This window comes from Saccostrea cucullata, unplaced genomic scaffold (genome assembly GCF_032062105.1).
Source record: "Saccostrea cucullata isolate Sc308-1 unplaced genomic scaffold, CSIRO_AGI_Scuc_v1 ctg1569, whole genome shotgun sequence".
Taxonomy (NCBI): Eukaryota; Metazoa; Mollusca; class Bivalvia; order Ostreida; family Ostreidae; genus Saccostrea; species Saccostrea cuccullata.
In genome coordinates, this window is record NW_026939710.1 from 16,568 (window position 1) to 40,860 (window position 24,293).

Sequence of the window (24,293 nt, forward strand, 5' to 3'; positions counted from 1 at the left end):
ATCTTAATGGCGGCGGTCTCTGTCAATTCCGACATTTCGCAATAGGGGTTTATAGAGGCAGCCGAGCGTTTGCTTGAACGAAAGTAACATAAGGAGCAATGAAATGTGTAGGGATACTTGGTTTGTCACGTCGTAGGTTCGTTGCAATTCGGTGTCAAACTACATTTATTATCCAAGGTCTACTTACAAGTCTTCTTTAATTGGTTTTGGTTGTTTCTCAAAGTAGAAATAGAAAAGAATTAATGTGCAAATGAAGTACAATATCTATATCTTTTGTTTTGCATCACGGTAACACATAGCTTAAATCATAGTTATAATAAATAGTTTTTCAAGAATGTAGGAAGTAAAAACGTGACTACTGTTTTCTAATGCACACTTGTGTCATATTAAATCAATAGGAAGGACAACTGTTACAATAAGAACATATTTTATTTTTAAAGATAACAATTTTTCAAAGACTGTTTAATTGACCTATATAAACATTTTATTTTCTTAATGCAAATTATTGAACATAATGGAATCTTATTTCTTGACCCTCGTAAGGGGATCGAGGAATTTTTTCGGTGAAAATTACCACCTTTTTCATGAAAGTGTAAGTAATCGGAATAGTCAACTTTCGTGATTGAAAATTGAAAAATTAACCATTCATAGCTGTTTCACTGCTTTAGTGTTATTTGCCTATATACGATTGATTGATTGATTGTATACTGTTTAACGTCCCTCTCCAGAATATTTCACTGATATGGAGACGGCACCATTGGCGGTGAAGGGCTGCAAATTTAGGCCTATGCTCGGCACTCAGGGCCATTGAGCAGGGAGGGATCTTTATCCTGCCACACCTGCTGTGATACGGGGCCTCGGTCTATACCGTCTCATCCGAAGGACCATGAACATTCCAAGAGAAATTCGCTAAGATTTACTCGTTGCGTTTGGTGCGAAATTATGAATAGTGACCCTTCTTTCATAATTCCAAGACAGATTAACTGTTGCAGAATTATATGTACATACAAGTGAAGTAAGAGTAGTTGTTCAAATAGCGTAATCGATAAGCGTTTTGAATTTACACGCTAGTGACCCGTTTCAATTACCAGTGTGTCCAAAATATGTTTAATCCATTTTCAGCTCGATTTTATGGGTTATTTTTCGGAATCAGACGGAAGACCTACTCGTTGCTTGCAACGAGATCGTTTCTAGTTATTATTATTATTATTTTTCTTCTTCCTGGGAAAATTTTGTCCACGAATGATCTTGCAAACTACACATCCGAGTAAGGCGAAATGTTTTTAGGGTCAGTAGACATGTTATGTAGATTTGCCGAACGAAGGTCATTTTGCGCGCACGTGCTTGCAAGAGCGCGCACGTGCAACATGAAAAATGACCAATATAATTGATAAAGATGTAACTTTTTCAATTTTGGATGAAATGCATTGAAACTCATAATATAAGGACAAATTAGTAGGAAAGACAAGATGCCATGGTCAAAATAGCAAGAACCAACGCGCATGCACGTGCACTTCACTCTGATTGGCTGAAACTAAAGTCTCAATATCTTTCTTGTTTATTGATAAAATCCTTTGAAATTTTGAACATAGTCATATATTTGGGATATCTACAGCATGATATATAAGATGTTATAATGAAAGCATGGGCATGCACGTGTGCTTTGAAGAGCGCGCACGTGCAACACGAGAAATGTCCAATATAATTGATATATAGACGTAACTTTTTCAATTTTTTATGAAATGCTTTGAAACTCATAATATAAGGATAAATTTGAAGCATAGACAAGATGACATGGTCAAAATAGCAAGATCTCACGCGCATGCACGTGCGCTTCGCTCTGATTGGCTGAAACTAAAGTCTCAATATCTTTCTTGCTTTTTAACAAAATCCTCTGAAATTTTGAACATAGCCATGCATTGGGATATCCTACAACGTGATATCTAGCAATTGTCTTGAAAACACGTGCATGCACGTGCGCTGCAATCTGATTGGCTTAAACTTTAAATAGCTATAACTCCCTTGATTTTCAACCAAACAGGATGGGATTTTGAACATAGATAGATATAATAGATTTCTACAAGAAGGTATAGTCAATATGCACATTCATACACGTGCGTGTACGTGCGCTGCAATCTGATTGGCTTAAACTTTAAACAGCTATAACTCCCTTGGTTTTCAACCAAACGGGATAGGATTTAGAACATACATTGATGTAATGGACTTCTACAAGAAGGTATGGTCACCATGCTCATGTATGCACCTGCGTGCACGTGAAATGAGTAAAATCAAAAATAAAATTGAATGAGCGTATTTTTTAATACTTTTGGATTAAATATCTTAATATTTTGTATATTACAATATATAGATTGTGTAGACAAGATGATATGGTCATTACGCACATGCATTCACATCTGCACGCGTGCAATGCTAAAATTTGAATGAATTTGGAACACTTCTTTGTAAACGTTAAAGTCTCAAATGCATAGAGTTTATTTTATTAATGGAGCTTACAGGGAATATGGCACCAAAAGGGAGTTGGGGGCGTTTGGGGAACATCTGTAACGGTCCCCGTTACAATTAGCACTAGTTTAGGTTACATTTTTTTTCTAATCCAAGTTAAACTCTAAAGCAAGACCAAAGGGTAAAAAAAATGGTGGTAACCACTAATAAAAAACTATTTAATGTGAAATATGAAAGTCCACGCAAAAAGCATAAAAAATTATGTCCAAATGTTAATCATTTTCAAAAGTAAGTGAGACTCCAAGTTCATAGTTCAAGAAAAGTTCTTTCAAAAAGAATATAAATATTGATTATTAAAGCCCTAAAAAAAATCACAAAAAATTCCATTTCCTTTAACCATGGCAACTTTGAGTATTGAGATCAAGCCAATTATAAACAGATTTTTTTTAATCTCATAATTTAGTCTACCTGTGTACCAAGTCTTCTTGAGATCTGACCAAAATGAAAAATTAATATTGAAAAATGTTTATGCAGCGACAGTCAGACAGATGGACAGAGAATGAAAACCTTACTAATGCATTGAGATCTGCAAGTAGAGGAAAGAAAGAGGTCAAGGTCATAATACCTGTTCTTTATCTTCAATTCATCTGACAGCAGATTTGTCGCTATCCCTTATTATGGAGCAGGGGTCAAGGTTATAAACATACCTGTTCTTTGTCCTCAATGTATCTGACGGCAATATCATAGCTATCCTTAATGATGGCGCCAACATTGTAGTGACCCCTTCTGTCAAAGTGCTTCTCTTTCTTCTGCAACATTATTGCTAAAGCAACTGACACAGCAACCGCAGAGGCCTGGCATCTATAAAGAATGATATCAATTTTTTGGGTATTTATTGATTTTGTTGATCCTAGCAGAGGTCTGGTATCTTTAAAGATTTCTTATTTATTTTGTTAATCTTGTTATGAGTTTTTATACCCCCCGCTTGAAAAGCGGGAGGGTATATAGTAATCGTTAATTCCGTCCGTCTGTCCGTCCGTCCGTCCGTCTGTTACGCTTTAGGGTACCTATCTCTTATCCGCAACTCCTCTTATACCACTGAGTGAAATTTAATGAAACTTTCACAGAATCTTTATTACATATTGCCATTGTGCACCTCCTATTTTACTTTTTGATCTGACACATATTTTGTGTTTCCCGGCCATGGCAAATCATTGACTTTGTCATCAGTTATAACCATATGGGAGGTGGGGGGTATCATTTAGTGAGCTCATTGCTCACAGTACCTCTAGTTTTTAAATATTCATCAGTTGAGCTTAGTATATATGAACATTGAATATTCATGCAAATATGTCAAAGTGGAAGTCCCAACCACTACCTTAACATCAGATTCTCAATTCATTCACAGCCTTTTCTAAGGATTGGAACTAGTTGGATGTTTCAGTTTTTTTTTATCATTTGTATTTTTTGTATAATTATTGTTTTTATTGATCCCTTTATACTGTGAGCTTTAACTAGCTAATGACATACTTATACAGCTCTTTAAGAATTAAATGTGCTGTGTGGCAACGCACTTTGAAAAAATTACGCACTTTGAAAAAAAAATTTCAAAGTGCGTTAAAATTGGGACAATATCAACGCACTTTGAAAAATTTTTTCAAAGTGCGTTAAGATTCTACATCAATATATTTTACCATGGAGACACTTTACGCACTTTGAAAAAAAAATCATATTTTAGTCATGGAAAGATTTTTTTTGTTATTTTACTTAAACTTATCTTTCAAAAAACTAAGCCTAACTCTAACCTCAAAAATGAATTGATTTACTCCATTGAAAAAAGGAGAAGACGGGTATAAGATCCCCCAGTCCAAATCTTATCTTTCCAGTACATAGGTGTAGGTAACAAACGGGGGAGGGGAGCAATAAACCTATAAAGGGTACGCTGCATTGTCAATGCTTATGTAATGTATATATATCTTTCCAAATTAAGTGGGGGACTTAGACCTGCCCCCCTCCCCTGGCCATTTGCCCAGTCTACATGTCTATGCTTTACTCAAAGCATTCATATAATTAATATGTATTTACCTAACTGTTATGACATTGAAAACTTTCAAAAATAAATGAGTTAATTAAAACAGATGAAAACAAGAAATTTTTAAGTACAGTAAAACGTATGAGAGAGAAAGAATTTTCATAGTTTTGAACAATCAAATTGGCCCCTTTTTATTATGATAAATGCTAAGTTGCTTGAAGCTGTCCTCTGTTAGTGCCCCCTATACATTGTACACCTTTACATCTACTAATCAAAGACTAGAATTAAAAAAAAGAAGAAACGAATTGATGAACTTAAACAATCGTCAATTTTCCCTTTTATTTTATCAAAACCTTAAATATTTAAAACATCAATATCTCAGGTCCTACTGTGACTTTATCATAAAAAAGTTATCAAACCAGAATCCAGTTTTTATCATACCGATTATTTGAAGGAATATTGATCAATCCTTACAATTTTTTTTCAAAGTGCGTTAATATGGTCCCAAATTTTAACGCACTTTGAAAATTTTTTTTCAAAGTGCGCAATTTTTCAAAGTGCTTTGTAACAGTGCTGTAATAGATTTGAACTCGGTGAAGCATACACTAAGAGAGTGCAACATAACATATTTTGTCCTCTATTTGTTTGTAAAGAAAAATACAACGAAAAGTTGTTTCATTAAAAATGAACCATGATAAAATATACAAGAGAATTGCTATCTTTCTAATTGTAACTAGTATTGGTTATTTATATAATTATATAATCATATTTGTAACTTTGATACCTTGCTTAATATGAAATTTTTAATAAGCATTTTGTGCTAGCAATTCTACAAAACCACTCTGACTTCTACATATTTTTTATATGCAAGCAATTGACCATTTACTCAGTAAAGAGTCTTCAGCACTTGTAAGTTAAAACATTTCTGCTGTGTTAGGAAACAGTTTAACTGTTGTTTTACATTTCTAAGCACCTGCAACAATTCAGCTTGACCACAAACTAACCTTAGGTCACAGTTAGAGATTCTTATTTCTGACACAAGTAAGCTTAACCTCAAACTGATCTTAGGTCAGTCAGATATAGCTTGACCTCAAACTGACCTTATGCCATAGTCAATTATTCTAAACCCCTGGCACAACTTACATGTAGCTTGACCTCAAACTGACCTTGGGTCATATTGAGTTATTCTAAGCTCTGATAAAACTTCAACTGGTCTTGGATCATAATGAATTTTTCTAAGCTCTTCTACAACATAGCTTGACCTCAAACTGACCTTGGGTCATAGTGACTTATTCTAAACTCTTCTACAACTTACAATGTAGCTTGACCTCAAACTGACCTTGGGTCACAGTTAGTTATTCTAAGCTCTGACAAAATTTACCTTGACCTCTAACTGACCTTGGGTCAAAGTGAGTGATTCTGGCCACATCTGCTGCGTTCCTGGCCACCTGTTCTAGGTCATGAAACCTGTGGACCCCCAGGATACTGGTCCTCATCACAGCTCCATTAGGGGCCACCTTACACTGGCTCTCCCTCCATACACTCTCCGCCGCCTACAACAGAAGGATAGACCCTGATCATGTCTTAATCATCATTATAACCATGCTGTCATTATCACGTCCTTAGCATGTGAGTATGTCTTAATCTGACATGTGATCATGTCCTATTTATGTAATCATGATACCATGCTGTCCTTGTTATGTGATCATGTCCCTCTCAAGTGATGTTCCTATCATGTACTCATGTTCCTATCATGTGATCCTATCATGTGATCATGTAGGGGTGCAATGATACGCCTACCACACGATATGATACGTATCACAGTATTCAGTTCACGGTACGATATGTATCACGATACAGACATTTGTCATCATATACTTCAAACTCAAATGTTTTATCAAATGCTCATAACACTAACCCTAGGAAAGTGATTACATCCTTCGACCCGTTAAATATCGGACAGGAAACAAGTTTATTTGCCGCTTCTGCAGTTTCATTGAGCCCATGTTTTGTGCGGAAGCCATTTTGAAATTGTAAATGATAAACCAACCAGAAGTCTCTGTTGAGACTGTAGCTCTACTGGTTTGTACTTATATCAAAGGATGAGAAAAAAAGCCAAATACCATCAGACCAAAACTGTAGGATGACTAGCGTTTTTAAGGAATTTCAAAGAAAATTCAATTTTGAGTAACCATTGCAACATCGTACATCGAAATTAAAATCCAATGCACTATTTTATGTATTTTAGTGTAGTCGACTTGTGTGCAAAGTAATATTGAAATCAAATCAAAACTGTAAGAGGAGTAGCTTTTTCAAGAAATTTCAAAGAAAATTCTATTTTTTAGTAACCATGGCAACACCGTTCATCAAAATACACAAATGCACTATTTTATGTATCTTAGTGTACTATACTTGTGTGCCAAGTAAATATTGAAATAAAATCAAAACTGTAGGAGGAGTAGAGTTTTAAAGGAATTTCAAAGAAAATTCTATTTTTAGTAACCATGGCAACACCGTTCACCTAAATCAAAAACCAATGCACTTTTTCATGTATCTTAGTGTAGTCTACTTGTGTGCCAAGTGATATTGAAATCAGACCAAAACTGTAGGAGGAGTAGCGTTTTAAAGGAATTTCAAAGAATAATTTATTTTGAGTAACCATGGCAACACCGTTTACCGAAATCAAAAATCAATGCACTATTTTATGTATCTTTGTGTAGTCTACTTGTGTTCAAAGTAATATTGAAATCAAATCAAAACTGTAGGAGGAGTAGCCTTTTAAAGGAATTTCAAAGAAAATTCTATTTTTAGTTACCAAGGCAACACGTTCACCGAAATCAAAAACCGATGCACTTTTTCATGGATCTTAGTGTAGTCTACTTGTGTGCCAAGTGATATTGAAATCAGACCAAAACTGTAGGAGGAGTAGCGTTTTTAAAGGAATTTCAAAGAAAATTCTATTTTTAGTAACCATGGCAACACCGTTCACCAAAAAAAAAAACAATGCACTAATTTATGTATCTTAGTGTAGTCTACTTGTGTGCAAAGTAATATTGAAATCAAATCAAAACTGTAGGAGGAGTAGCGTTTTTAAGGAATTTCAAAGAATAATTTATTTTGAGTAACCATGGCAACACCGTTCATCGAAATCAAAAACCGATGCACTATTTTATGTATCTTAGTGTAGTCTACTTGTGTGCCGAGTAATATTGAAATCAAATCAAAACTGTAGGAGGAGTAGCGTTTTAAAGGAATATCAAGAAAATTCTATTTTTAGTTACCATGGCAACACCGTTAATTAAAATAAAAAAAAGATGCACTAAATTCTGTATCTTATCTTATCGGACCAAAACTGTAGGAGGAGTAGCGTTTTAATGGAATTTCACAGAAATTTCTTTTTTTAGTAATCATGACAACACCGTTCACCAAAAAAAAAAAACCAATGCACTATTTTATGTATCTTAGTGTAGTCTACTTGTGTGCCAAGTTATATTGAAATCTGATCAAAACTGTAGGAGGAGTAGCGTTTTAAAGGAATTTCACAGAAAATTCTATTTTTAGTAACCATGGCAACACCGTTCATCGAAATAAACAAGAGGCCCAAGGGCCTTGAATCGCTCTTCTGATAAATTGTACAACCTATCACTTGTAATTGAAGCCTCTAACCCTAGGTATCCTGAGACCAAAGTTGCACCACCTGACAAAGTTTGATGATTCTTAGCCAAAAACGACTACTTCTTGGTCTACATTCTTGGAAAACCCCAAATGCATCAACTTACACAGTTTGATTATTCTAAGCCATTAATACCTAAGATACTTAAAAATAGCCATAAAAAGTTGAAAGTAGGTCACTGTAACCTACTTTTTGGTTGACATTCTCCGAAAACCCAAGATGCATCAAATGACAAAGTTTGATGATTCTAAGCCAATAAGTACCAGAGATACTTAAATATAGCCATAAAATGTTGAAAGTAGGTCACCATGACCTACATTTTAGTCTACATTTTTCAGAGTCCAAAGTTGCATCTGCTGACTAAGTTTGATGATTCTAAGCCGATAAATACGTAAGATACTTAAATATAGACATAAAATGTCGAAAGTAGGTCACTGTGACCTAATTTCTGGTCGCCACTCTCTGAAAACCCAAGATGCATCAACTGACAAAGTTTGATGATTCTAAGCCAATAAGTACCGGAGATACTTAAATATAGCCATAAAATGTCAAAAATAGGTCACTGTGACCTAATTTTTGGTCATCACTCTCCGAAAACCCGAGATGCATCAACTGACAAAGTTTGATGATTCTAAGCCAATTTGTAAAGGAAATATTTAAATATAGATATAAATGTCAAAATTAGGTCATCATGATCACCATGTTCTACGAAAACCCAAGATGCATCAAGTCACAAAATTTGATGATTCTAAGCCAATAAATACCGGAGATACTTAAATATAGCCATAAAATATCGAAATTAGGTCACCGTGACCTAAATTTTGGTCAACATTTTTCAGAGTCCCAAGATGCATCTCCTGACCAAGTTTGATGATTGTAGGTCTGAAGGTAATCAAAAAATGGCAATGCCTTTTAAACAATTTGAAAACATATGCCTGCAAAATTCTAAAAGTAGGTCACAGTGACCTACTTTTTCTTAAATATGTTTAAGGTCCCAATATGCAGCAACTTACAAGATTTGATGATTCTAACCCTTTCAGTGCCTGAAATAATGAGATTTAATGTTTTAAAAAGGTTAAGTCATAAGTTCAAAAAGTAGGTCACGGTGACCTACTTTTAGGTTGACGTTGTTTAAGGACCCAAGATGCATCAACTGACTAAGTTTCATGATCATAGGCCTAAAAGTGTCCAAAATATGCCTTCAAATCAATTTGAAAACAAATGCCCGCAAAATTTAAAAAGTAGGTCACCGTGATCTACTTTTGAGTTAACATGATGTGAAGTCTTAAGATGCATCAACTTACAAGATTTGATGATCCTAGCCCGTATAGTAAGCAAAATATAAACATTTTTATTAATTGTTAATTTAGGTCAACTTCAAAGTGACCTTGAGGCCACGCCCTTTGCCCCAGGGTCATGCCTTGAACAATTTTTAATCTTCAACATATCCTGATCCTTGTATGTAAGTTTGGTGAAAATCTGCCTGGCGGTTCTGGAGAAGAAGATTTTTTAGCAACTAGTACTTTTGGTTTTGTTTTCCTGATTATCTCCCCTTGTTTTAGGGTCCCAACCCTTATTTTAGAATAAATGGTAGCCCTTGGGCCAAGGATACCCTTTGGCAAATTTGGTACTGATTGGCCAAGGGGTTCTTGAGCTATGGCCCATATTCTAATAAAGTGCCGCGCCACAGCATGATACGCCCGTCAAAAAATTACAATTTTCTTGAACAGTTTAGGTGGAAGAAAATCACATCAATCTTGATTCTAAGATTTTTTCATTCCTTAAAATATTTATCCATCCCCTGTGATCTAGGCATCAATTCTAATAAATATTACATCACTGATAGATTTCTGTGCTGGTTGTGTTAGACCTTGTCAAATGCCCATCATCAAATTAGTCTTAACAACTTAATCTATTCCAAATTATTAATTTTGAAAAAAAAAAGGCTGGCCATCAAATGACATATGTTATAAACTGACCAGCAGTTCTTCTGTCTAATCCCCAAAGGGCTGCTTAATCACTAATCAGAGCGACTGAGACAGCAAGCCTTCCTTCATTGAACTCATTAATTAATCTTTAACTGGATGCTTGTCTACTCATTACTACCAAGAGATGAATGGGTCTGCACTATCTACTATAATTTTTTTTCAAAAACATATAAAATACTCTCAGATTTTTTTTTTGGTTGAGATTTAATGTCCGACAGGTTTTAGTATGTAATTCATATGGACATGCTGATTCAACCCACCCCTTAAAATTAGTTTTTAAATTAATAATATTACATAATATCAGATTAGTCTATTATGCAATATCAAATTAGTTTTAATTACTTTTCATCAAATTCATTTCAAAACTTAAGCTAGTCAACAAGAGCTATTTTTAATCAAACAGGCTTACCCATTTGCCCAATTCTCAAGGGATATAGATAACACCAATGCTCTGTCAGTTAATTGCTGCACTCAAAACCCATTAATTTCTCTCTAATTTGACATGCAATTTTCTGTTATCAAAATTCTTCTTGACCAGTGCCTGATAATTATACTCATGGGAGACATGGGATTTCTCTAACATACATTATATTTGTTTTAGATTGCTGTCAAGTATATGCTTAAAAAAATAAGTATTTTCTTGATTTAACACTTTTTTTATAAGAACAGTGCAATACTTTTACATTATTTGGGATGTGTAAATGAAGAGTAAAAAAATACATTTTTTAAAAAAAATTCACTTAAATTAAAGGTCACAGTGACCTTGAAATAGGTCGCGACACACCTTCTACCTAAGACGCATAAACTGGCCAAGTTTGATGATTGTAGGTCTTATGGTTTTCTAGTTATGGGCCGGAAAGGATTTTTCCATATTTGGCTCTAACTTCTTAATTAAAGGTCAGAGCGACCTACTTTTTGTGCGCGACACACCTTCTACCCAAGATGCATCAGATGACAAAGTTTGATAATCCTAGGCCTACAGTGCAGGGAAATAATTTTGTTACAGCATCAATGCTGATTTTGGTGCTTCCTATGCTTGCTGATTTTGATGCTTCCTTTGCTTGCTGATTTTGATGCTAGTTATCCTTATCCTGATCCTGGTTTAATCCTTATCCTGATGCTGGTTTGAAACTAGGTCAATGCTAGTAATGCTACCGGAAGTAGGATTATCCTGCCGGAAGTGGATAATTCAAAAACAGCATCGCTATTTTAAGCCATTAAAAATAATTTTTGGGGTAATTTTTATTTGTAATTTGTATTAAATGACTTTCCTTTATCTGTTTTCACTTTGGTCAATGCTAGTTCTATCCTTTCCTTGCTGATGCTGATCCAGGTAATGCTGGTTTTTTAAAAGCTGATGCTGATGCTAGTTCTATCCTGATCCTACTTATGCTGATCCTGATGCTGGTTTATGTAACAAAATTAGTTCCCTGCACTGTAGTAGTATTAAAGTTATGAGCCGGAAACGAAAAAGCTAACAGACAGACGGACAGACGGACAGACGGACGGACACGAAGCCTATAACATAATACGTCCCGTCTTAAGACGGGCGTATAAAAAGTTAACGCACACCACACGACGCACACCGCACAAATGGCCATAGCATTAGCTCTTTGAGCCTTTGGCTCAGAAGAGCTAAAAACCAATGCAATATTTTATGTATCTTAGTGTAGTCTACTTGTGTGCCAAGTAATATTGAAATCAGACCAAAACTGTAGGAGGAGTAGTAGTGTTTTAAAGGAATTTCAAAGAAAATTCTATTTTTAGTAACCATGGCAACACCGTTCACCGAAATCAAAAACCGATGCACTATTTTATGTATCTTAGTGTAGTCTACTTGTGTGCCAAGTTATATTGAAATCAGACCAAAACTGTAGGAGGAGTAGCGTTTTGAAAAATTGTTTACAGACAGGGGACAGACAGACGGACGGACGGACGACGGACACCTTACTATCGCATAAGCTCTTCTGGTCTCTGACCAGTAGAGCTAAAAAGGATGATCCGGATAATTATTGAACTGAACCGTAATATCAGTTTCTAGTATCGTGAACAGAACTGTTGAAAAAAATGAACAGTGGTATACCATCAAACGGTTTATTGTTGCACTCTTATGATTATGTGACTATCATTTTCTATTCATATCATCATGTTCTAATCATGTGATCACATTCTTATCATGTGACCATGTCTTTATCATGATACAATCTTGTCCTAATGCTAATCATGTGACTTTGTTCTGATCATATTATCATGTTTCCATTTTGTCCTCATGCTACATGTGATAAGTATATGTTCTAATCATGTGATCATGTTCTAATCATGTGATCAGAAAGGGACTCAAACTAATGAAATCTGTTGAACTTCCACATGTTAGGAAGATGAATTTTTGAAGATTTAATAAACATTTTGTTAGACATGTACATGTATTGCCAATTTAGTCCTATTTGAATTGCAGTTTTGGTAAAGTGATAGCTGAAATAGTTATCTTACAAAGTTTTAGTCTGCTAGATGTCCAGGAGTACAAAAGATTTTTTTTTTGAAATAGCAGTTTTGAAGTACAAGATGAAATATACAAACTGTGTAAGGATCATCTAGGTAACTTTTGTGGTGTAGAACACGGTCGGTTGTTTTTCCAATTCCCATTCCAACAAAATCCCCCAACTCAGGAAATCCCTTCTTCATCCAGTCCAGAAATCGGTGGGCAATGTCTTTATGATTCACCTAAACACAAAGTGGTCAAACAAACATGATGTTTTGAACATTACTCCTCAAGATTTAAATATGGTCAAGATAATCAACAGCAATCAAATGCAAAAATTCAATGGAACAATATCTCACACAATTGCCCAAGTGACCTTGACCTATAAAATATGTGACCTTAACTCAAAACCATGATTTCGAGATAATAAACAGCAATCAAAGGCAAAAATTAAATGGAAGAATATAAATTTTGAGCAGAGTATACCTGTACACAAAATTTATTGTTGCAGATTGATTTCAAAATGACTATTTGGGTAATAAAAAAATTAGAAAAAATAATAATTGGTTTAAAACTTATGTCAGTATCTCACATAAATTCCCAAGTGACCTTGACCTGTAAAATATGTGATCTTAACTCAATACCATGATTTCGAGAAAAAAGATAAGATATTTAGAGGTAAAATGTACTAGATGAGTGTCATTTAGATATTAATTTAATATCATGACCTTGGCATAAAAGATAACATGTATCTTTAAGAAAAAATATTAAGTGAGTGACAGTTAAATATTAATTTCATTGCATAAAAAACATGCAATTTGGTGAGTTATACTACTAGAATACATCATTTATCGCAGCACAAATGAAAAAGCTTGCTTTCTTCCTATCAATCTGTTTTGAAACTGTTAGCTTTACATACCATTCCATTGTTGTCTGTGAGGGACATCATTATTATAATCATCTGATCGGAGTCATCTGACCAGTCGCCCTCCTTCCAGCGACTCTGATGGGGGTTGTCCACCAGGGACTTGTGTTTATACTCCAAATTGTCCTTCAATTTCCCAAAATACTGAACCAGAACAAAAATATATACCAACAAATATACATGTATTACAGTTCTAGGTCCTTTCAGTTTTTAAAGATTTTAGTGGAATACTATAGAAATACTTTTTTTCTGCGGGATATTACTTAACGCTATGTACGCGGTCACAAATTTGGCAAAATTGGAAATTTGGCCTAGCGTACTTAATATTAATGTAAAGCATATAGTGACAGTTTAAGAATCAGTTTATAATTTTCTACCCGCAGATTAAACAGAAATTGTCATTCGGCAGAATTATGACCTTGCGAAAAAAGTATTTCTACAGTACTGTACTTGATTTTAAAAATTTATCTAATACTGTTTTACATGTAATTTGATTTAAACATGTTTATTTTCAATGCTTTCTATTTCCACTGTGAAAAAATTAAAGTTCTTAGTGCACTGTTTTGTGATGTCAATGAAGAGTAAACCCTAACAAGCATGAATTCAAAATTAAATACTGTTTTTTTGTGAACTTAACATGCATCAGAACTTGACAATAAAGTTTATATTGATATTAAATTTCAATTTATATATAACATTTCAGGCAGTTCTGTTATTGACAAATGTAGAAGGTCCATCTAGAAATACAAATTGATTTCATGGCTTTCATTCTCATCATACGTCTACTTAAGCTCTTCTACACAGAGTGAAAATAATGTCGACGAAATTTTTACCTCGTGAAACTAAGACCTTGCTTTAGTGTACAACATAATAAAAGGGTTTTTTTTGTAAAGGTTACAACGTAAAAGGCATCCCATCATATAAAACGATCACCGTAATAGCGAGATTTGGGTTCCACTGCACTCATTAACCATGTTTACCAGTCAGGGGTGGTACTGAAATCAGTCATTTTTGAAAATGATAATTTTCAGTCATTAAATTGATTTTTAATAATGATGGAAATTCATCATTTTTTAGTAAAATGATGAAAAACAGTCATTTCTATTTTGAAATTTATTTTACTAGAAATAGAGTTATCTCTGATATTAAAAATGACTGTTTTTCATCATTTTTTATCAAATTGTTAGGTCTGGGCGCACTTAATTATCTCATTAGTTTTACGGGGCGCACTAAATTATTTTGGTTTCAATTACTTTTCAAGATGTTTCTCTACACAAGGTTCTATGGCAGGATAGTGTACTATATCTAATTACTGTAGTAAATGGGATGGGAAAATTGACTTGAGAATGGAAATATGATGAAAAGACGTCATATTTACAAAAATCAGAAAATTGTGTACATTATATACTTAGAAGAAATGACCATTATCCATCATTTTCAAAAATGAATGATTTCAGTACCACCCCTGACTGTTTACAGGAATGACAAATACACTTAAAATTTCTAAACTGGAATGTGATCGACATATTTTATATTCTCTGCACTATTATCATGGTTGCATTGCCGCAGTCAGACAATCAGACAGACCTCCAATTTAAAGATTTCCAGTGATGAAAATTGAAAGTTTTAGAAGAATTACCGTGGTAATTATAAATAAAGAGAGAGGACTCATGAAGAGTTGTAAAATAGAAGATTTAATAATGTGCTTGTAAGTTGTTTTCCACAAAAAGACTAAAGGCTTAATAAAATACACAGCCAATTAATGCAATAACTTTAAAGTTTTCTGTGTTCATGGGCTAAGTGCTTGTGGCCTTCTTATGTAGCCTTTTGTTTGGTCAAGTATTTCATCAGAAACCAAAAGCATACCCCACAAATTGTTCATAAAACATATAACATAGGGCCTACTTCTTTTGCCTCATCTTTGGTTAAGAACTCTGTCAGAAGTCCAAGAGCGTCCCCAACACACTGTCCATATAACACAGCCCTGATATGACTTTGTAACTCAGGGCCAAGTATCTGTAAATATAGTATATACATTGTTAGCATATATATGTAGCATCACTCTCACATTGTAGACATATAACACAGCTCTGAAACGACTCTGTATGTCAGGGCCAAGAATCTGTAAATATACATAGAAAGCATATAGCATTATTCACACATTGTAAACATACAACACAGCTCTGATACACCTCTGTACATGTATGTCATCAGAGCAAGAATCAGTAAACATATGTACATGATGTACATTGCAAAACATAATTATTTTATTTTCCTTTTCATCATGTTCATAATTTATATTAAATCATTTAATTTGATTCTAGTGATTTAAATCCACCAGTAGATTGACATGGTTACAGCCTCGAGAGAGAAAAAACATACATTTGATTCAACATCTATCATGATCTAGTGATATCGTATCTGATGAAGAGCATGTATTAGTGTGTATATCTTATGTTTTAAAACTTTATCACTTACATTCAAAGTCGCCATGTCCACAAAAGTATCAGGATATATCAATGTTTAATCCACATAGGTTAAATATTAAATCAATATACCCCGGTAATCAACTGCCTAAAATTAAAAAAATAATCATAAACTAGAGCCGAGCTCGTTGCAAAGCAACGAGTAGGTCTTCCGTTGGAGCTGTGGACAGGAAGTACAGATCTTGGGTCAAGGTCACTGCACTTTCTTATGTCAACAACCTTTCTTCCCAGCATGAGCCTTCAGTAAATTTTAATTATAAAGTAATGCTTAAACACTTTTTTCTTTGTCAGTGACCTTGATTTGCCAGAAAGACATTTGATCAGGGTCATGACAAAACCCCCAATCATTATAAAGTAATCTATGTTTCAAGTATGAGCCTCCAATGATTTTCATTTACTAATTCATAGCGTAGTAAAGAAAATATTTCTTCTGTCAGTGACCTTGATCTTAACAGAATAACCTTGGCTCTGTGTCAAGACAAACACCTTTTAGTGATTAGAAGTTCATAACCCTGACAGGAATTTTACAACTTTTCTGTCATTGGCCGATGAAGATGTTTGAAATTTGCATTATCTCGCACCATTTTGTCACAGGTCAGAAAAACAACACTGAGGTATTTTAAAACATCACCGTATATTAATATTCAAACAACATGGATTTTCTATTTATAAAAGATATCGGGGTTGAAAGTCCTTTCCATACTACGTATTTAAGGGTAATAGCTTTACTTTCAATAAAATTAAACCCAAAACTCCACAAATAAAATATCTTTCCTCATTTATTTCAAAGTTTGGGTAAAGGGGGTGAGGAGCATGGGGATGTCATGATGTATACGTAATATACTGAAAGGAAAAAGAAACGCATACGAACATAATATGGGAATAATTTTTGTCTATGTGGCCGAAAAATATGAAAATTGGTCAGATGAGTATTTTGGTTACTATGCACTAAAATTACTAGTCAAAACTACTCAACCATGAAATGCATGGCGTCACGTAGGGGAAATGATAAAAAGTCAAAACAAGTGCATGTTGATGATGATAATTTTGTGATAAACTTTTGTAATGCCATACGATGCATTTGAGTTGTAGAAATCGTTTTTGCATATTTGCTGTCAGTATTAATTTCTTGCAATCGTGGTATGGCTGACGGAATTTATTGTGGGTTTAGTAATTGAATTCAATATTGCATTAGTGAATAAAAAAACAAAAACATGCTGCTGTACAGATTGTTTTCAACTTTTCAACCAAATAAAAGTTGTCAGAGAGTTAATTTAAAATGTTTCCAGCCAACCATGACGGCAACGTTGGCGCGTAAAAACGTCACAACAAGATAGGGCTTTTCATTATGCCACCTCGGTTATTGTCAAGGCATTATCACCGCAACTGATATTTATACAGCAGACAATCATATTCATTTTTTCATCCTAATTTGACAGAAACTCTCTGCTTTAATTTTGGCCGCGAGCTTGGCCCCTTTACGTCGATTTTACTCTCAAACGCGCACGTACGCGTTGTTTGCGTGATTGTTTTTAGCATGTTTACACTTGAAAAATTTAGTTAGCGTTTGTCGAAACTTTTTTACAAACATCCACGTTTACCAAACCAGCTGGATTCTGTAAATTCTATCCTAAATCGAAAATTCGCATTCGATTGGGCGAGGGGATTTGTTAGCTTTGGAATAATACAGCTAATCTCAGCCATTAAGACTACCGTCGGAAGGGTTGAATAATAATGTTCTGAAAAAGATAACTGCTCTGATGAACTCAATGCACATGAAAATCAAGTGTGTTACTGATGCGAAAGGGAGATGCGTTTCTTAATCCTTTCAGTATATATTCGAGGTTATTATTCTGTTAGACAGGAAGACCCGAGGAGTTGTGATTTGCTGATCATGATCTAAAACACGTTGACAAACCGAAACCACGTGGTTTTATACACGTTATTCAATCAATTCATTCATAATTATTTTCCTTGAAGGAGGAATGCATGGATAAAGGATTAAAGAAAATTCCCGATGTACATTAGCATCCGTGCATGGACTTCATTTTAGTACTACATAATAATATTGTGCTTGAAGTTGAATAAAATCATGAAATAAATTAAATTTAAATAGGAAAGGGAGATTATGTTTAATAGAATAAAAATTAGACAATACTTGATACAGGGACTCGCTGGTAAAAACTTGAATGTACTTGAATAAAATGCCTCTCACTCGTTTTCTCTCGTACGCGTATTTTTTAAACCAAGGAAATTAATTTGCGCTAGATATAAGTTCATCATTTTAAAGAAAATACTGAGTTATATAAGGTAAACGATACAAATGGTTTGACTTTGGTGCCGGTTATGATTTTAACAGTTTAATTTAGGTTGTAAAAGCGTTTAATTACATGATAAGTCTGTAATATTCAGATAACATTGTTACCTCGGTATATAAATTCTTAAATTTTCGATTCTGGACATATGCGGGTTTATTACTACTTGAATGTACATTGTATAACCTGCTACTGATATTTAATCACGGAACAAAATTACAATGTTAGCACACTCTACTTATCATTTATACGGGTTTTGAATAAATTATAAAACAAATTAAGTTCATTGCTTTAAAATCATTATTTCTTGAACTTTACTATAAAACCTGTAATATAAATTAATAGACAGTGTGCAGCACAGAAGTCACTTATGAAGTTTACACGTGCCGGTGTTACTTATCGATGTTTAGTCCATTTCATTGAGCATAATTCTATCTTTACGATTCGGAAGATTCTCTTTAAAAGTTTAAAATTGGTATAGCCATGGTTAATATCTGTGATAAAAAAATGTGTTTCGGAAAACTTGTGTTGAAAACGGATTTATTTGTGTGTGAAAAGAGCAAAGCTTGTGCATTTTAATAAATATTGGTTGAAGTAAAGTAACTGCAGATCGCCAGTCCTTGCGCTATGAATCGTCAAATTACACATGGATCTAACGAATATTTAAGAATTGAAGACTGATTAATGTACATGTAAAATAAATGCCCCAGCGTTTTGTACTAAAGTCAAACTTAAAACATTTTAAGATTTTTTTGAAAGATTTAATTTACTCAGAGAAAATAATATTTTCTTACTGTTGTAGAATGGTTTGTATATACCAATTATTTGCTTATGACTGCGGGGTCAATGGTTCACCGCGGTGTGTCGCTTTAGAATTTCTCGGCAGCGTGTAATCGAAAGATAGATTACGTAATGGTAAACACTTTAAAAAAAGAATCTTGGTTCCAGGTGAATATGAGAATCGCGCAGTAAATAATTGTGTATTATTTGACTCTTAAAAATTTTTTGTATGAAATCCGGGCGTATATTGTTTCCGTTCATATTGTTTATATTCATATTTAAACGAATAAAAGATACTCGTACGTACTTTTTTTCTATAACTCTTTCTCTTGGAAAGATCTTTATTAATAAAAGGAAAAAGATACCATCGAATACTCTAAACAGGAAACAAAGAACACGTTTAAAACCTAATTTAAAAAAGAGATATGATACAGCGCGGTAAAATATTTATTTCTTACGGCAAGTTTATTTCAATTATACGCATAAAGAGTTCTTCAATATCAAAATGAGAACGGAGCTTTGTTTACGGTGAATACGGATCTAGCTTTCTTTCCTACCATACGTAAGACTCGAACAAAATAATATTTTCATGGGACAGAGATAGTATAAGAAGGAACAATTTTATCAAGAATTAATTTAACCATTCTGTGGTGGGTTTTTTGTGTATGACTGTGGGTCGCTGGATCACACACCGATTGATTCCCGGTGACCGACTTTGCCCTGCCGCTATCAAGGGAGGCGCGTTATATAATTGTAAACAAACGAGGTAAATGTTAAAGCCATGCACTTAATGGCTGTGAATAGTATATGTGCTTTTTATTTATGTTTTATTTTCTCACTATATTGTTTGCTTTTATGTGATAAGAAGAAAAGATGATATTTTCTTTCCTTTTTAGTAGACTTGGTTTATACGATTTTTAAAAAAATGAAATAAAAGGGAAAGTTGTCAGTGAATAAACATGATATTTTGTAAGAAAAAAAGCACTAACACTTCGAGAACTTTATTCTGAAGAATATTAGCTTCCAATGTAGCCATGTTTATTATTCATAGTAAGCTTGCTTTGGTTACACGCATGAGGAGCTCTCGTTTACGTGCTGAGTGAAAATAATTACCTGTGCATATATAGGTCATGCACCAGCTCATTTAAAACAAGACTCGAACACAATTACAATTTCATGATATCAGTAAGATGTTAAAGCACCTTTAATTTATAATCGATAGTTATTTCAAAATATTTACCGTTTTTGAGTTATAAAGCAAAAAGTTTCAAGGTCCCTTGATCCCTAATTATAGGGGCCAGCCCCTTTTGAATATTATTATATGAAAGCCCTTGCAATTATGCACAACTTTTGTTCATTATGTCTTAACAAAATATTTTTAGTTTTCAAAATAAAAAGGAAAACATGTGTAAATTTTCGCTCTTTTAGGCGTTCTAATTTTTTACCCCTATATAGCGCCATTGTGAATACAGAAATTGAAAAACAAAAACCGATGTGCACAACTTCAATCCTTCTGTTACCTAAAATCAGTAAAAATTCTGCTTCAGCTTTTTTGGTCTCTGAGCCTTTATCCGGAAACGAAAGCCTATAAATTTTCGTTTAAAGGGAAATAACTCAAAACCGGAAGTGTTTTTTTTGAAATTTTAGTCAGCATTCTGGTAGAGTTTATAAACGTCTATAACCTCTGCAAATTTGAGCGAAATCCGTTGAGAAATGAGTGAGATATGAGGCCTCAAAGTTGCGGTCTAGGAAGTAGAAGAAAAAAAAGAATAATAATCTTTACCATCAGAATCAGTAGAAGGTCTTCCGTTGGAAACGGAAGACCTTAATTATTATGAACGTGCAGATGATGGCTCTCAATTTTTTGACTTTCGATCCCGACATATTTTTTCCTGAATGGTGGTAAATGTAGAAGCATGGGAGAACCGAGTTTCGAAATAATTACAAGATGTGAAGAAAAATCTTAAATATATGGAAAATATAGAAAATGAGAGTGAAAAGCAGGTAAAAGGAAGAATGTGGTATTAACATTCGCCTATTTTGATGGCAAATACTTTTTTAATGATGTCCGCTGTGGCCGGGAAAAAAAAAGGGGGGGGGGGGTCCATAAGTACATATTTGAAAATTCTTCTTCGCTCCTTGGTAAAAAAGAAACAAACCAAATAGATAATTATCAAGACCCGGGGTTAGCAATTTCTTCAGTGGTTTTAGGACAAGGCACTTTTAATAGAAAAGTGAAAATGCATTTAAAATTCTTGACTGTGAATGGCTTGGGTTGGCCGGCTGTACAATCTTTCCTCCTCCTGGGTTTTTAAAAGACAATTAAATTCATTGCACGGTTACATTGTATTTGATGGGTGTTCCCCCACCCCCACCTTTCTTTGAAATATTTTTCATTGTCACAAACTTTATGTCTGGATTATTAAATGCCATTTCCCGGTTTTTTATCTTTCCCTCTGCATGTGTTCTGTGTTGATTCCATTGTTGATTCGTACTCTTCACCTGTATCATAATGACCAAAGCTGCTTGTTCCAAAATTGTAAAATTCATTGCCTTTGGGTTTTAGGTTCTGAGGGAAAGGGGCCTCCAACCATTATATATATAGTAAATGTACATGAATACTTTGAACATTTTATTTCCAACTCATAGGCGTCGGAATCGGGGGGGGGGGGGGGGGGGGGGCTTAGCCCATTGACATTAGACATTGAACATCGCGGCGTCGGTTTAACCTCCGCCCACCACTTTGCACAGACAAATTGTAGTCTAGGTTAAATTCATGTGTAAAGTAAAGTAAAAAAAAACTTTCTGTGCCTTGGTATTATGCATACAATTAAGGGACATGTTTATGATAAGCGAGGGTACTTGAAAAATGTTTCAAAATTTAATGGCCACTGGGTCAGGGGTTCTGGTGTAAGTACTACTAGCTATAGGCTATATTGATTATATTGTGTAAATGCAGTCATTCATTAACAAAAAAAAAATTTTCTGCTCTTTGGACTTGGGTCGCCGCGTGGCGCAGTGATTAGAGCACCAGATGCTTTGGACTTAACGTACCAGGTTCGAATCCCACTGTTGGACGGGGACGTGGAGACTGGTCCTTCGGATGAGACTGTACAAACCAAGGTAGGTACTGGCCCTAGGTCACTTCTCAATCAATCAATCTCTGCTCTTTGGCATATATAAAAGGCAAACAGAGTATATCAAGTTATACTTAGCAGGGGTATTTTCATTCAAATAATTTGAAATTTGCACAACATTATAATTTGTATTATATTGACACTCTGCCATATCAATAGATTTTGTCAATCAGAAATCATCTTTTTGGTGTCAACTTCAGGGTACAAGGTGTGTGCAATCAGAATATTAAAGTTTGTTTTTATCAAAAATACAAGTAATTTTGCATATGACCAATGACCAGGAAAGTAAAGAAGATGGGCGGATAAGGCGGGCAGAATGCCTATAGCGCCAGATAATAAGAAATCACATTTGAGATGTAAATTGAGTATTTAAATTTACATCTCATTATTGAAATTTATGAAATTATGAGGGAAAAAAAAACTTTTTCTGAGAGAAAAAACATTTCTTTAAAAAATTTCATTTATAAAAATATTCCGTTTTATTCGTGGGATTCGAACCCCAGCAATAAAATACCGGTGATTCAGATTGCTTTGAGACTAACGCGCTAACCACTATGCTACATGGCTCATGTGTTGTAGTGGCATTTAAATCATGTTTGCAATATAACCCTTGACTTAATGGACTTGAAGTATTTCTCGGAAAGATGAGAATATTTTGTCATAAAAGTGTACTTTTAAGGTATAGTGGGTCTTCTCTCCATTTTTTGTAAACCAAAAAATATGTATTTAATCGCAAACTTTTAGGATTATCTTTAAAAAAAAAATGGAGGGAAGACCCACTCACATTGAAAATTTTGTTAAAGTGTGAAAAAACGATCGTTTTTGTTCTTTTAAGTCTGTGTATGCTTTTTCATAGGCAAATATTTTCAGTTTTTGATGGATTTTTGTAAATTAAAGAGATTTTACATTAAGTATACTTTAATACTAGATGAGATATGACATAAAATTTGAATATAATTGAGATTTAATATTTTTACTTCTTATCTGTCGCGCTATAGGCATTCTGCCCGCCTTATACGCCCATCTTCCTTACGAATTTCCTTTTATTGAAAATAGTATGGTCCTGATTTTTAAAAAGACGGCTAGAAATAAGTTCTAACGGCAAATAATTATTATTTGGTCCAGCATAGTTTTTTTTGTATAAACCTATTTCGAGTGTGCTGAATGGATTTGGTAAAATCTTGTGATTTCAAATTGTCCAAAAGTTTTTTGAGTATCCACACCTGATTTTCACCACTTATTGAATAAATAGTTGCACAGTACTCTTGAAGTTTTTCCTTCACATATCTAAGCGAGGAGTAAAGAAAAAGGCTTGGTTGAACATTTACTGTGACCCACTATGTATTTTTGTTTGTTAGATTTCATTTTTAAATATTAAAGGGCAAAATTGAATTCCTTTAAACGTTGCTTAAAAGTATCATGATTTTTTAAGTGAAGTGTTTAAAGGGAGGATCTGTCAACTGTTAACAGAGACGTCAAAAGCAAGTTGAAGGGGGGGGGGGGTGCTAATTGAAAGAAGAAAAAGTCCAAACCTGAAAAAATCTTGACAAGCAGAAAAAAAGAAAATTGTCCAAACCAGAAATCCTATTTTTCAGGGAGAGGGGGTAAAACCAACCAAAACAAGCATTCTGAGAGTTTTGCATAAGCAATACATGTCCCCTACCGGGTTCCCCTTTTTCTTCAGGATGTCATTTTTTAATGTGCAAAAGTCATGTCCAAGGTTACACTGAAAAATTTTCAAGTTGTAAATGCCTTAAATCTAATAAAATACTAAACATCAAGACGACAATTAAACTTATTTATCCATCGTCTTTTTCTCGCTTCATATTTTTTGTCGACAATCGGAAGTTAGCACAGTTCAAACCCGATCTTAATTAAGCGATTATGAAAAATATTCAAAATGCCATAATTCTGTCAGAAATCAATGAAGCGAAACGAAATTCAAACTTGATCTGTAACTCATTAAGATACACTCACGTACCAAAATTCAGCTCATTATCTGCAAGCGTTTAGAA

The 24,293-nt window shown here is 34.1% G+C and overlaps 1 protein-coding gene across 5 annotated transcripts in view; it reads right to left on the minus strand.

Annotated features, from left to right (window-relative positions):
- The window catches only part of LOC134253727 (ADP-ribosyl-[dinitrogen reductase] glycohydrolase-like), a 29,401-nt gene extending 13,250 nt beyond the window's left edge, over positions 1–16,151 (minus strand). For all 5 annotated transcript variants that reach the window (XM_062736306.1, XM_062736307.1, XM_062736309.1 and 2 more), the window contains exons 1-6: positions 16,039–16,151; positions 15,466–15,576; positions 13,555–13,704; positions 12,734–12,877; positions 5,894–6,048; positions 3,171–3,324 (exon numbers count right to left, since the gene is read on the minus strand). In XM_062736306.1, the coding sequence (XP_062592290.1) occupies positions 3,171–3,324; positions 5,894–6,048; positions 12,734–12,877; positions 13,555–13,704; positions 15,466–15,576; positions 16,039–16,053 (729 nt within the window). In that variant the 5' untranslated portion in view covers positions 16,054–16,151. The remainder of the gene's footprint in view (positions 1–3,170; positions 3,325–5,893; positions 6,049–12,733; positions 12,878–13,554; positions 13,705–15,465; positions 15,577–16,038) is intronic.
- Between the last annotated feature and the right edge of the window lie 8,142 nt (positions 16,152–24,293).